The sequence below is a fragment of the Anopheles aquasalis genome, chromosome 2 (genome assembly GCF_943734665.1).
Source record: "Anopheles aquasalis chromosome 2, idAnoAquaMG_Q_19, whole genome shotgun sequence".
In the NCBI taxonomy this organism is placed as follows: Eukaryota; Metazoa; Arthropoda; class Insecta; order Diptera; family Culicidae; genus Anopheles; species Anopheles aquasalis.
Window position 1 is genome coordinate 71368167 of NC_064877.1, and position 14003 is coordinate 71382169.

Sequence of the window (14003 nt, forward strand, 5' to 3'; positions counted from 1 at the left end):
CTGAAAATATTAAAGCCTTCCTGAAAACACGGTGGTTCGCAGCAGCATCTGTCCTTCTCATTCGGCTCGTTTGGTGTGCGAATAGAAATGGAACGGTGCGTCGCTTCGACCTCTCGGATCCTTTGAAGTGTTGTGTTTTGAGAATACGTGAAATTGTGCTTCCAGAGTGTGTCGGAAGTTTATAACTGTTGTTAGTGAATATTGTCATATTTATTAAAATAATCGAAATACTAAACACAGCAGCTTTCTGCTTCTGGTTTTTACGCTTCTAATCTCGTTACACGATTACTACGACTTCCACCCTGGCACTATATTTGTTAAAGGTGTCTTTGTATACATATCTTTATGTATATAGAATATTTTTGTTATAAATACAAAAGTAGATTATTTGGTTTATATGTATATGTATATATGTATAGTTTCTGCCTCTCCGTGTTTTCCACACAACGCATGCATATGTTGTGTGTCGATGTGTGTTCTTTTACAGCACGTGTTGTTAAACATGGCCTTCGATTGGAATCACTAAAAGTAGTTGTGGTGTGTTGTTGAAGTTGTTACTCATGCTTTAAACATTTTATAATATTCTCATTTCTGCAACCTACATTGCTGTCTCTGTGTAAATACTCTGTGTATAGTGTGTTGTGACCGTGTCGTGCAATACGATTCGTCTGTTGCCCGGCCAATGAAGGTGTCCATTTTGTTGCCAGTTCGAGCGAGGACGACGAAATAAACGATCGGAAAATCAAGCCCAACTGTAGATGGAATTCGATTGCACTAGATTTTCGTAACAACGCAATATTCCGCCGAAAGATCTTCTTATCGCAGCGGACTATAGACTGGGTTTAGATGGAATGGAACCCGTAAAAATGGAGACAATCATCTACCGATCAGTGATCGTATTTTGCAACAATTGTAACCGTATATGCACCCCTGCCTGTGGTTTTATGTGTTGTGTATGTGTATCATTTCTCTTTCGTGTGACATCAACAGCAACACAACACCCATCGCCAAGACAGTTGTTGGTGTGCCAATGGGTTGTATCGTTACCATATCCTTATCGGATGTACGATTTGCTGTTGATGCACTTTAGTATTCTTGATTCATTGTTGCGAAGAAGTTATAGTCAAATTTCTAGTCGATTTCATTTCCCATTCAACGTGTGAATGGTTAGCTGGATAGTCACTCTCGATGTCTTGTGGGTGCTTGTTCGTGACTGCACACGAGCGACTTATGGTGTGCTGCTTTTTGTCTGTGAGCGTTGAATGTTCTGGCTACACAACGAAAGTACAGCTTCGTTATCTGCTTATCTGCCTCATCACCAGCTGTTCGTGATGGTTGACCTAAGGTATGAATTAATTCATCTACCTCCCTACTATTGATAAGGTAAACTACGTAATGCGCATCAGGTCGAGCACCAGATGAGCAGTGTTACGGATGCTATTTTACGTTACACACCCCGTTATACAAAATAAAAGACCTAGCGGAAAGCTGCCCCACTGTGTGGTTTCTCTCGATGTGATTATCCTTAGCGGACGCTTTCCTTTTAATTCCTTGTATCACACGATAGCAGCTCGGATCTTAGGCGCCATCAATGGCACTGGAGGATTGCTATCGCAGCCATGTTTGCATTCGGTTAGGTGATAATAAGATGGACGTAAAGGGAAACAAAAGAAATGCGACCCGCTGTTTGTTTTCACAAAACGAGATGTCCAAGCAAGTGGAACCGCTTCACCGCGCTTACCTCTGGATCTTACAAAATTGCTGCTTATAATTGTTTGTATAATGGTTGCCGATCATCTTACGATCGAAAAACAATCGTTAGCAGTGAATCTACGTTTCCGTTAGAGTAAAAAGGTGACCATCAATGAGATCAGGTTCCGCTGTTTTTGGAATAAAAAGGAAGTGCTTTAGAAAGCTGATATTCTGAGGGGGATTTGGACTGATCGAATTGACTATGGTTGCACGACGCTCTACGCTTTAACAAAGCTTCCTTTCTAACCTTTCCTTCAGCGACATAGAACGAATGATTGTTTTCCAGTGGTTAGTTGAAGAATTGGCAATTTTGTTAAAGGCATTTGCCTGGAGCCTAGAAGCATTTCGAAGAGTACATTAGTTGACCGGTTCTATTCCGGTTATCTGCCATTTACTTTTCGTTTTTTTTTGCATAAAAAAGGACATCCTGCATTTATGTTTAAGTTAACCGTGTAGTGTCTGTAAGAGTCAGAGGAGATCCATATATTCTATGTGGAAACTCTGTGCGTTCCAATTTGTCGCTAGAGGGAAATAGAGTTGTGCTTATACTAATTCCTGCTGCCACATCTGCTGTTAAACATATTCTCGTACAAAATACGTTGAAGAATGAATTAGCAGTATTAAAGCAGATCATCGTTTCATTACCAGCGTTGTGTTTTACGGTACTGTTGCATGGTGTTCTTTTAAACAAACTGACTTCGGGCGACTTTATCAACACCTAGAATGATTGTTGCGATGGTATGAGCATTGAAAGAAAACCACTGCTCATAGGAAAACACTGCTGCACTGCTACGGTGCTGCATACCGAGCATCCCACAAAAAACGAAAACCTACCGCAATCGTAGAGTTTGTGAATTTTGGGACATCAACTACATTTTCATAGTTTTGCACATTTGCAAACGAATAGTGACTATTCTGTGTTTCCGTTTACGTCTGATTCCCAGTTGCAGTAGTGGAAGTGAGTGAATGAGTGAGTGATACTGGGTTTTTGCATGTTTGCCTTATAACCTAAGGGGAAGGGGTGGGCTATTAGTTTTCCATTGGTTGCATGCTATCCATTAGCGACTGTGGAGCAAAGTTGCTTACTCTTGTCCATTCGGTTCATCCATCCATCCATTCGGTTCGGTCGTATGTTGCGTTTGCGTTTGGTCGATCATCATTTTTCCAATCACAAGTTGCTCACGTCTTAAACATTAACGTTGAAGCCTTTTTTGGCAGCAACAGGTAGCTTTTCGCCGAGCAGGAACGGATTCGAGCTCTGAAAAAAAAATACAAAAAAAGACTTTTTCAGGACTAGCCGCACTAGTAGTTATCCCCCAGATGATGGTAAACTACCTTCTTGACGTGGAACTTCTTGGCCACCAGATTCTTGTGCTCCTGGGTGTGGAACTGGCGAGCGATGAAGCTCTCGAGATCGGAATCCATCTGGGGGTTACTTTCGCTTGGACCGGCCGCCGGGCAGTTGAACATGTGCTCGGCATCGCACATACAATCCTGGGCTGCCTGGTACTCCCGGCTGAAGGCGGCCGTATTTTCAAAGTCCATCGTACAACCCTGATCCTCGGTGTACCCGACCGGGCACGGATTGGGAGGATTGCAGTACGCCGGAAGACTGGCATCCGTCTTCACCTGCGGCTTTGGCCGGTTCGGGCCCTCGCCGGCACCACCCGATACGTACTGGTGTCCCCAAAGGGAACTGTGCTGCATGTACTCCTGGTCACGCGGCGATGGATTCGGGTTGGAGCCATCGAGCAACGCATCGTAATCGAGCTGCTCCGACTCCAGATCCTTCGTCACCCGCGCCATCATCGCCAGCCGTCCCATGGAGAGCTCGTCCAGGGCCGCCGGATCGACGTAGGAGTCGGCCGCTTCAGCCAAATCCTTACCCATCCTGTCGACCAGCTCGCGCAGCAGTACGTCCGATAGAAACTGATCCTGGTGGAAGCAGTAAGGAGGCCGGTTATTCGAACTGGTACGAGTTGCTAGTACCGTCACTTCCTTTCGTCTTTACGCCTTACCTTCATGCCCGCTGACAAGTACGCTAACGCTGGGTTAGCAACCATCAGCGAGGCTAAAACCAAAAAGACGTACATGCTGTGCAGTGCTTCGTAACAAGCACCCTGTCGAACCAACTCTGCTGGAATTACAAACGAAAGAGAGGAGAGCAAAGATGGAGACGCTGTTAATAGCTGCAGGAAAGACGAACGGGTTCGCTTTGACGATATCCTAACGGTAACGCATTATCCTGTAACATGACTATAGTCTATTGAATCCCGGAGATGGTAAAACGTGAGTCTTGCAGTAACATGCGCAGTTCTCCTCCCTGGTAAGCTGACCCAAAAAGACCTGTGGCCTCATTTCTTTGTCATGCGATATCCTGCTCCCACCTCGAGCCTCCATTTCACCGTGGTGATGAGTTGAGCTTGCGAACGCATGTGATTTGGCCCCCGATACCGACCACTTGTTGTTGCTAGCCAGCCAGGTTCCAGGGAACAGCTGTTGCTGTATCCGCACGGTTGCCAGAAAACACTGTTGCCACAGTAGTAGTTTTCTCCCTGCTACCAAATGCTGTTAATGCAATTTCACTCACAGCAAAGCCATCCACCTGGAACACCGCACGCAAACGATTAACAACATACTGCTGATGACGAGAAGTTATGACGTCAAGCGAAGGGCTCGGTAAGGATTCCCAAAACAACGTTCATCCCACTCACTCCGCCGCCCAGGCCTGACGAGACAGTGCGTCGCAACAACAACAAATCCATCATCACCTCACACTACCGGTGGGGGGGGATTCCTACCCTTCATTTTCCCTTTTGGGGGGGGGGGGGGGACTTTATAAATAGCCGCGACAAGCACTAGTGACAGCACCTAGCCGTTTGCCACTGAATGTATAATTAATTAGATCTTCACTCAGCCGTCCGAATGGGTAGGTTAGGTGCCTAGAGAGTGGCACATATCGATTTTTGCGAACTACAAGCCACCTCTCTTTTGCCGGAACACAAGCATGGGAAATCATTAGACAACCATCATGGTGCACACTGTTTTTGTACAGAATTTGCTACTCCACATTACCGTACTGAAAGCTCTTTCTAGAAACACACCAGCAATCAATATTCGACTCTAAAAACGGATTGAAAGTGCGCTCGCTTCGTAACAATTGAGTAAAAAGGCAAACTTCCGCTCGATGAAAAATGGCGCGATACACAGCCAGCCGACGATAAGAGCACTTTTGGGGATGTTTGGACAGCACGAGGAAGCCTGACCCCGAAAAACCACTACTATCCGGAGCGTTATCTCTACACTCGGCCTGTCTCACTACCACACTCGTATCAGTCGTGACGTTGCGATGTCTCCATGTGGAACCATGTGGAGGCGCGATGGGGCGGAAGTGAGTTTTCCGAAGCCCACCCTCCCTCAACCCCCCACAACACAAAAGGGCTGAAATGTCAAATGAAGTCCACCACCAACCTTCAGAGCGACGCTACACTGTCGATGCTTTGCAGTGCACCCGACGACGAATGGAGGAAAACTGAACCGAACCGTGGTGCTCGTTGGTCGTGATACTCTCCCTAAGCTTTGGAACCCTTCAAAGCTTCCCTTGCAAGCATGATTTCCCCTCGTATCCACCGGACTCCACCAGGCTATCGATCCTTTTCCATCTTTCCAGCATTAGCGCTCCAATTTCATCTGCATGTCTCTTTTCTTCTGAAGGTTGGGGAACATGCACGAAAGACACGTGTGCGCTTGCGCCCGTAACACGCTCATGGGACACCGAAGCTGAACGACGAAAGTACATGCGTTCGTGAGAAAATAGCAAATCGAACTAAAGCCGGAGGAGTATGGAAACGTTCGCGGAAGTAAGGGGAACCGCTATTCACCAGCTGGAAGAAGTACCGCGTTGCATTCTTTCATTCAGCTTCTGTTTCGACGAAAATAAGTTTTCTCATTTTTCTGTATGCTGTTACCAGTCACCTGTATGTATGTGACGCGGTTGTGCGGTGGAACTAAAACCCTTCTCTTGATTGCACTTTGTTCAGCAAGGCGCATGAGTATCATCGCCTGGACCTCAATGCTGATGAATAATTCGAGCTTAAAATGACGTATGGTAGAACGGTTGGTTCGGTCGCGATAAGATAAGATAACGAGCCAACTACTATTAATTATTGCGCTACCATTTTGGTAATGACGAGCGAAAGGAAATTGCTCTATCGCAGTCGGTTTAAACCGCAACATTGGATCGCTTTCAAGCCGTAAACTAACACGCTACATAATGTTTGCTAACTTACAACGTTCGAGCTTGTTGTTTGCCTTTTTGTAATTCAATGTTTATGGTTCGTGAAGGTAAGTAAAACAGTTTCTGCAGTACCGTGGGTAGTAAACTGAGATCCAAGGGGTGTCCTTCGGTACCATAAATCAGGGCGCGCAACAGTGAACGCGATTCGGTGCGTTCAGTCTCCAGCTCTCGGGAAGAAATGATCCAATAAAGAAAAGCGTTAACCACTCCAAGGGCTACATGAAAATACCATTCGCAAGATTAGGATTGTTTCCGCACAGGAGACCACCAGGAGTACAGAGGATCAGAGGAGAGCTCAGCTTCGTTCAGTACAGCTCTATCTTTCTCTCTCAGACCCAGGAACCGCATCACACCGACAGTTTGAACCTGAAACGTGGTAAAATATGGAGTCGGGTTTCCGCAGGAAATTAAGCACTCGGTCATATCCCGCATCTGGTAAAAGAGATTGGTTCGCGCAGAAAGGGGAATGCTCATCAAGACGAGGCACAGCACTGTTAGCTGTCTTTTTGTAACGAACTTGCCACCGATAACAGGGCAGAAGGCCCTTTTCCCTTACGGATGTTGGATGAAGGAAAATGGATTTCCAATCAAGCAAGCCCCTACCTCTATCCTCAAACTTCCACGCGCACCCATCGTCGATTACTGAAGGCTACAGTTTTGGGAAAAATGCGCAGTTGTGATGTCACTAGGTTCGTATATTGACACCAGTCTGCCTTCTGGGAACCGGAGCGAGAGGTTTCATTGATAATTCGGCCGAGATGCTCTTGCGTCAGCTGTGCCGAACGGCTACTGCAGGCCGGTTTGACAGTAGCAGTAGAGTAGATGATATGGAACGATGCTGTGCCACAGAAGCAACTATACGCTGGAGGCAACGGACTAGCAAGCTACCCGTTGTGAATGCAAAAATATCCAACCTAAATGTTAAAGTATCATTTGCCCTTTCAATTCTGTTACAGTTACAGTAGCCGAATACGAAGCACGTTGGTGAGGAATATTGGATCGCTTCATGCTTATCTTATCATTGAATAAACGTGGCACCAGAAACGGAGCATAACGTAAGATGTCACACGCCGATGCTCCCGATACGGTAGCAGTTATTGGACAGCAGCAATATAGCTCAACGGATCTCACATCATTGACAGGTGCGAGGAGGAGAAAGCGGACATAGATAGCGGTTGATTGCCCCAAATTGTTCACCGTGTACTCCAGAATGTTGCTGCAATTCCGGGCGTGGGATGATGTGATATCCGTCTTGGCTCTATCACACACAAAAAACGAACGAACCAACCCATGCTGACAGGTGAGCGCATGATGAAGGACGGCGAATAAAGAGGTGTTGACAGTTATTTCTTCCATCCTAACTATCGTGGTATAATAAATCAATTCATTTTCATCTTAATTTACGAGCAAAGCCCGCAATAACTACATAATGCATAACGTGACGAAGAGAAATGGCCAACCAACTGATGAAGGATGTGGCCTCGCGCAATCGATTCCCGGCACGAATGAATTGTCACCACGACGGCCTTCGCTTACAGGTGGTACCGGGCTCGCTAGCGCGCTCGAAGCAAAGCGACGACCATCGATCCGGACAGCAGGTTCAAGGGTAAGCGAAACCAACCCGGATGGTTGATGGAATGGTTTTATGAATGAAAAGCTTGACTCGATGATAATCCCGAGAGCACATGCGCACTGCAGACAACCAATGGCATCATCAGATTGCCCACTTATGCAGGATATTTGATGGCATAAGCAACCTAGGAAAGCTCAAATTTAATGCTACAACAGACGCGACATCTGCAGGAAACGTTTGCGATACGTGTTCGAAGCTTTCCTTTCTAGTTATGAGCTCAGTAAGACTCAGTGAACTGCGAGTAGGAGGGTGCGAGGAAAATTTCCATAAAACTTTTCCGGAAGGGACTCCGTTTTGCACGAGCACATTTAAATTTATTGAGGTCAAACAGGCTGTCGCTGGCCAAGCATTCCTGTAAATTAGTGGTGGCGATTAGTTAGCACAATGTTAATGCTATCAACATTCCTTGATTTGGAAGCGATTTTAGAATGTAAAATAGAATAAGAATGGGGAGAAAAGAAACACGTATGATTCAGCCAGCAACATGGTGTTGGTTGGAATGAACTTATACTCATCGTAAACTGCTAACCAGGACAAGTAATAATTGATACGTTGTGCGTTAGGCAACGGTAACACTCGTGCTCAATTTTGGCCATTAAAAAGCACTTCGATCGAGTACTGTACGGCGAACAACAATCGTATGCCGTTTTAACAACCGATATTTATGTTTGTTTGTAACGGACGGCCCACAGTTCACTGACCGCGCTCACTGGATCGCATGACGATGGCATCGAACAGGACGACCGAACGGGCAAAACTTTGGCCAACTCCCAAAAAGGAACCTCGGCACCTCGGCAATCGCGAATATCCCGGGCGACGTTCTGGCGCCGGCTTGTCTGCATCCCGGAGGGATACGAACGTACCCGGAGGCTCCGGAAGTCGCGAAATTGCACTCCCGCAGCGCTCGCGACCGACGAACTATCGCCCGGGGAGCTTGTCCTATTTTCGCTTGCTTCAACCAACGACACTAGTTCCAATCTAGTCCCTTACACTCACTACCAGAATCTCCCGGGGGGATGGGAAAAAATTGACTCCCGCCCACAGGACGCGGGAGTCAGAAATCAATGTGCGAGAAATAATTACGCCGTCACAATTATTACAGTTTCGCTCCTTCGCCACGGCTCCTGGGTATTCGATACCCGGTGGCTGCTACTCCTGCTACTGGCAATGCAGACAATTCGATCGCTCCTCCAGTAAATGGCTTACATGGCGTGATTTTACGAGTGGTTCCGCTGTTATTACGATTTCTGTTTTATGACTTCCTCCAGTCCTGCACTGCTTAGTGGTCCGACATGCAGCCCAATCTTTGTCGCCCAACGTTTTATAGATGTCGATCCATAAAATTCAATCAAAACGATTTCTTCCCTTGGTGGCTTGATGGCGAAATGGCAAGATGATGGATACTTTGGGGAGGAATGCGACTCAGCATGAAATATGGTGTAATCGTCGATCGATTGATAATACAAAACTCCGCAAAAGCATTGGCCCCGATGTTCGCAAGTCCGCAAACAAGCAAAACTACTTTCAAGTATTTGATATCCTGCGCCAATCTGGGTCAAACAAGTCGCCAGAACAGAACGTGACTCGCACTCTGTGCATTCTCTGTAAATTATTTAATAATCCACCATACAACACAGCACTGAGTATGGGGAGTGCAGCACGCGGGAAAGTCAAAGCCACAGTACTTAGGGTGTGCAGTGCTTTTACTGTATGTTTCAACCAGGCCGAGTCAAACCGATCGATCGATCGGCAAAACGCCAGCGCAACTAGAAGTCAACGAACTCGCCAGCGCTCGCCAGCAGAACACTCTCCAAGGAGACCCCGCCGCCATGATTCAATTCACACCAAATGGGGTCATGAGCTGACACTTACGTAACGTCATCAATTGCAGCGTTTTGCCCAAGTGTATACTGATACCTATTAACCGAATTGGGGACAAGTATCCATCCAGGGCACAGGCCACTCTAGAGCTGCTGTGTTCCAATTATAACCTTCAAGCAGCCTTTTCCTGTGTACACTTCATGACCGTGAGTATGATACGTTGACCTTTTAAATGATTGTTTGTATCGAAATTAACGTGGAATGTCTGCTACTGCTCCCATCGTCGCTAATACCCGCTTGATACCGACCTTAAGATTGAACCCGCCTACAGCTGCGATCAACAGCTCGCTAAACAGGGCCAAATTAAAAAAAATACCGGTTCCTCGCGCTACCTTTTGCTAACCCTGGAAGGCCAGCGCGATTAAATGGCCCTTTTTTCCCTCATTTGCTTTGCCGAAAATCTAAAGTTCAAAGTTGAACTGAATGCACTATAGCGAGGCTGCGAGATGAGCTAGGAGCCAGAGGTAGGCCAGCATGCCAGACAAGCCATGGGAAGCCCAGTGCTGTGGATCGATGGGGGCTTTCTGGAGTTAAATCGTTCGACTTTCTCATTCCCCGGGGCTCCATTAGATTGTCAAAAATGTGTTTTGTACTGGAGCTTTGTTGTGCTTGTCGTTTGGAGGTTGAATTTCGCTTGCCTTTTTTTATTCTCTCTTTTTTCAACTGCAAGGTTTAGGATGAAGGGTTCTCACAAGATCTCAAGGCCACGAGAAAATGGAGAGTCACCTTTGACATTTGTCGCTCCATGCTGGTGAAGAGGGCGGGATCGGAGGGAATGACGAACTGCTTTGGGGAAGGGCATTGCTGCACGTGAAATCGATTCCCGCTTGTAATGCTTTTTGGTGTACTGCGTCCGTTTAAGCAGACGAAATGGTGGAATGGTGTATGTTTTTTTTCTTAATGCTTAAATTTTTTTTGTACAGAAGGGGGAGTAGCAGAAAGACAGGAAACCTTCCGAGAAGGAGTAAATACGATCGCTATCGAATAGAATAGCGTTGCACCTCTTAGTAATTGTATAAAAGCAGAGTAAATAAATTTTGGAAGAGAACAAAATTATTTTGGTTTTGATTGATGAAAACTATGCCATACTATTCTTCAAAAGAAAGTTCTAAATGTCTCTTTGGAAGTGTTAACTAAGTGCAAATTGCCCTTATTTAGATGTTCAAGTAATAGCCAAACGAATTTAACTACTGTTCAATCGATATTCGACGGTTTAACGACGACATTAAAATATTCGGAACTCAATTTCTGATTTACTTAACTACTCTCTAACCTATCGTTAATAATAGCGGCATTGATATATTATAAAAATTAACGAACTTATACACAATAGTAAACAATGAGCTTCCTGTTTACTTAATGTAATCTGTAAACATAGATCTATTCTAAAAGGCTTTCCAAATAACCAGCTGTTGAAACTAATCGTACATGCAAAAAGTGCATCATTCATCTGCCATCATAATAAACAGCGTAATTTACAGATAAAATGGATTATCAACAGACCAATCAGGTACTACGCAGCATGTCAAAACCTATTACCTACAATATGGTGTAATCTGACGCAACGGTATGGCTTTAGGGTATTCTATTTTAAGCTTCCACCTGAACCGGAACGGTTGGGACCGCATAAATTACCAACGGTGTTAGCTGATTCCGAACCGGGACCCCATGGTGATTCCCGTGTTTGCGTGTGAAGCAACCAGTAACCAGCAGTCGGGGTTGAGAGTGACGACGTTGGCCACTACACCGTTGATTCGTCCTTTGAACTGGCATGGATTTCGAACATCAAACACCTCCCGGCCTGTCCGGTGTGCGTTCTTCGGGGCGATACCATATAATCCAACCCAGCCCATGGCATGTCACTCGCACGCCCTCCCATTTGATGCAACAGGATATTTTTAGAAACAATCTGCGCCATTTATTGGGGCTCACCGTTCCGTGGTGCCCACCGTAGACAGGAGGAAGGAAGAGAAAATTGAGTTTAACCAGTATCCGCGCCTGTAACGTGGTGCTGATGCACTCGAATGGCGGGGGTGTGTGGCAGGAGCAATCCCGGCAGAAGGGTAAATAATTGTTTCCCGACTGAAAGCTTTGGTGCCAGCCACCGCGGGTCACGTATGGCGCCGGTAAGGTGTACTTTGTGCTTCCCGGGCATCAACGGCCCACAATGTGATCCGCTTTCCATCAGTCCATCTGCGATTGTTGTTGATTGTTTTCGATTTACCGGCTACGGCGGTTCGATTCGCATGCAAAACAGCTCGACAAGGCTTTGGTTGGCATTCTCTCACACGCGTCCACATAGTTGCATCTCGTTGCAACGCTCTGTTCTGCTGCAGTAAGCAGTCCCGGAGGTTGGAGTCCTGGAAAACTAATTCCACGGAGTGAAAAGTCACGACTCGCCTACAAACCATCACCGGTAGCAAGGTTAAGTGCACGATAGGCAAGCCGTCACGTTCGTGGAGTCCATCCTTCGTACGGTGAGCACGGGGCCGGCTTACGGGAGGCGCTACTCCAGTGCCTACCATTCCATAAAAACCTTTCCTTCGTATTTATATTTCCGTCGGCTTACCATGTCTGTGGCTTGTGCTTCATTTCAAAAGCATCGCATCGAGTTCGATTGAACTGAAACGATCCGGGAGCGAGTGGTCATTATAAAACCGAACTACCGATCCAAAAATAGTCGGAATTGAATCGAGCTTATTTTTTATTGGAAACAACTGACCGAGTTCGTGGACATGCCTCTATATAATCTGTGGTTCTCTGGATCCACTGGACGCTGGTGGAGTCAACCAATTAGCATGGAAAGCCTCAAGCCAGGCTGGTGTCGGGTGCAAATCCATTCCGCGATCCGGGTTTTTCTTTCCCTCCTGATGATAGCCGATGCGCCGAAAACTGCTCGGCGATCGATCCGGGCAAATGGTTGGAAAAAGTTTTGAAGAGTTGGAGCCATGGCAAACATGCTACCAGCAAATGGTGGCTAAAAGAAATGGGCACAAAGTGGAATAAAGTGGAAAAGAGCTAAATTTAGCAACACCCCGTCCAGCGGCCCAAGTACTAAAAATATCATCAAACCACCATCCACGGTTGGATGGTTTGGATGCCGTGGCCCTCGTGGTCAGCCCGCCAGGATTAAGACCCGGTTAGCCTAGGGGCGTTGCTTAAATGAATCGCGAAGGTCTGAAGGGTGGGTGAAGGGTGGCCTGATGCAATTACAGCCGCGAGCAGCGAAGCTGACGGAGGTTGCTTGTCAATTACGCGAAGCGCTGATAAGGCCAGCACCGGTGTCAGACCCCTTACAGGTCGTGTAACGTCACGATAAGCCATTTTGAACGCACATTATTAGACATTTTCGTGGCAAAATTAAATACGTTTTGAAATGTTTTTCGTTTGGCTTCAATGGGTGCCCCCCGATCGATCGATTGCTACGCCATTTCGAGGGGAAAGCTTTTCAATCGATGCTGTGTATCGTACACACGAACGGATTTGTTGGAACAGTTTTCGTTCGAACGTTGTTTGTGAAATGCTCCCACAAATTACTCCAAATGAAAGAAAATTGTCTCTCTTTCGGACTCGCTGGCGTTGAGGTGGGGGGTTTTGATAATTATGAAGAAAACCTAATAGAAAACTGAATGTTTGCCATGTGTTCGACCCCAATTCGATCGACGATGGGAGACGATTTGGCACAAGGCACGACCCCCCCTCGGCCGCCTTCGCTACATCTGCATGAACAGTATGGAACTGAAGGGCAACTCAAGCATATCGCTCCATTTGGGCTGTGGTTCCACATCCTACGCGACCCTTCAACGATTGTCACGAAAATTTGGCCATACATTTCACGCTACACTGCGCCCATGCGATTCATGCCATGTCGTCTTGGGGTGTCCTGGGCAGCTTGCTTCGCGTGTCACTTCGAATGTGCCAAACTCACCGTTGCAGGACCACCATCTAATGCGCTTAAGGCGTTATTTCGCAAATTGCGTGGAAAAAAAAACCGCAAAGAAGGATATTATTTAAAATTCCTCGGGAGCCATGTTTTGCTCAGTTTGTTCCGCGCGCATCGGATACCGATGGACGGCGAGTATTTTTAGACCAACTAGCCGCGACCGCGATACCGCAAACCCACCAACAGGTCCTTCGGGGCACTGTTTGGTGGAATTGGTGGCCAATCCATTTCCAGTGACAATGGTTGACGCCTTAGCTGCTTAGCTGCGCCAGTCAGTGACCGCAGACCGTGGGCTAAAGGCGTTTCCGTTCCGGTGGCCGTGGTTTCCCTTTTGCGTGTTGAGAAATGGAAATCACCCTTGGCTATTCTTAGAAGTGGCCGGTTGGGTTGTGTAAATATCGTGGCAACAATCTGACTGCTTATAGTAGTTTCTATTTTTACGCCTTACCCCGCCGAGCGCTACATCACGTGATGGTTGCAAAGCGGATTGGCCACAG

The 14003-nt window shown here is 46.6% G+C and overlaps 1 protein-coding gene across 6 annotated transcripts; it reads right to left on the reverse strand.

Moving 5' to 3' along the window:
* Nucleotides 1-289: 289 nt before the first annotated feature.
* LOC126581166 (uncharacterized) lies at nucleotides 290-5274 on the reverse strand. Of its 6 annotated transcripts, XR_007609144.1 has the most exons (5): nucleotides 4140-4167; nucleotides 3771-3886; nucleotides 3088-3687; nucleotides 2839-3010; nucleotides 290-2760 (listed from the first exon to the last, which is right to left on the reverse strand). XR_007609144.1 is itself a non-coding variant. In XM_050244647.1 (4 exons), exons 2-4 carry the CDS (start codon nucleotides 3843-3845, stop codon nucleotides 2939-2941), a joined length of 747 nt encoding a protein of 248 aa, XP_050100604.1. In that variant the 5' UTR covers nucleotides 3846-3889; nucleotides 5224-5274; the 3' UTR covers nucleotides 290-2938. The 6 variants fall into 6 exon arrangements, 5 of the variants coding, with proteins under 5 accessions (XP_050100604.1, XP_050100605.1, XP_050100606.1 ...); XM_050244647.1 differs by lacking the exon at nucleotides 4140-4167 and adding an exon at nucleotides 5224-5274 and having other exon boundaries at nucleotides 290-3010; nucleotides 3771-3889; XM_050244648.1 differs by lacking the exon at nucleotides 4140-4167 and adding an exon at nucleotides 5224-5268 and having other exon boundaries at nucleotides 290-3010.
* Between the last annotated feature and the right edge of the window lie 8729 nt (nucleotides 5275-14003).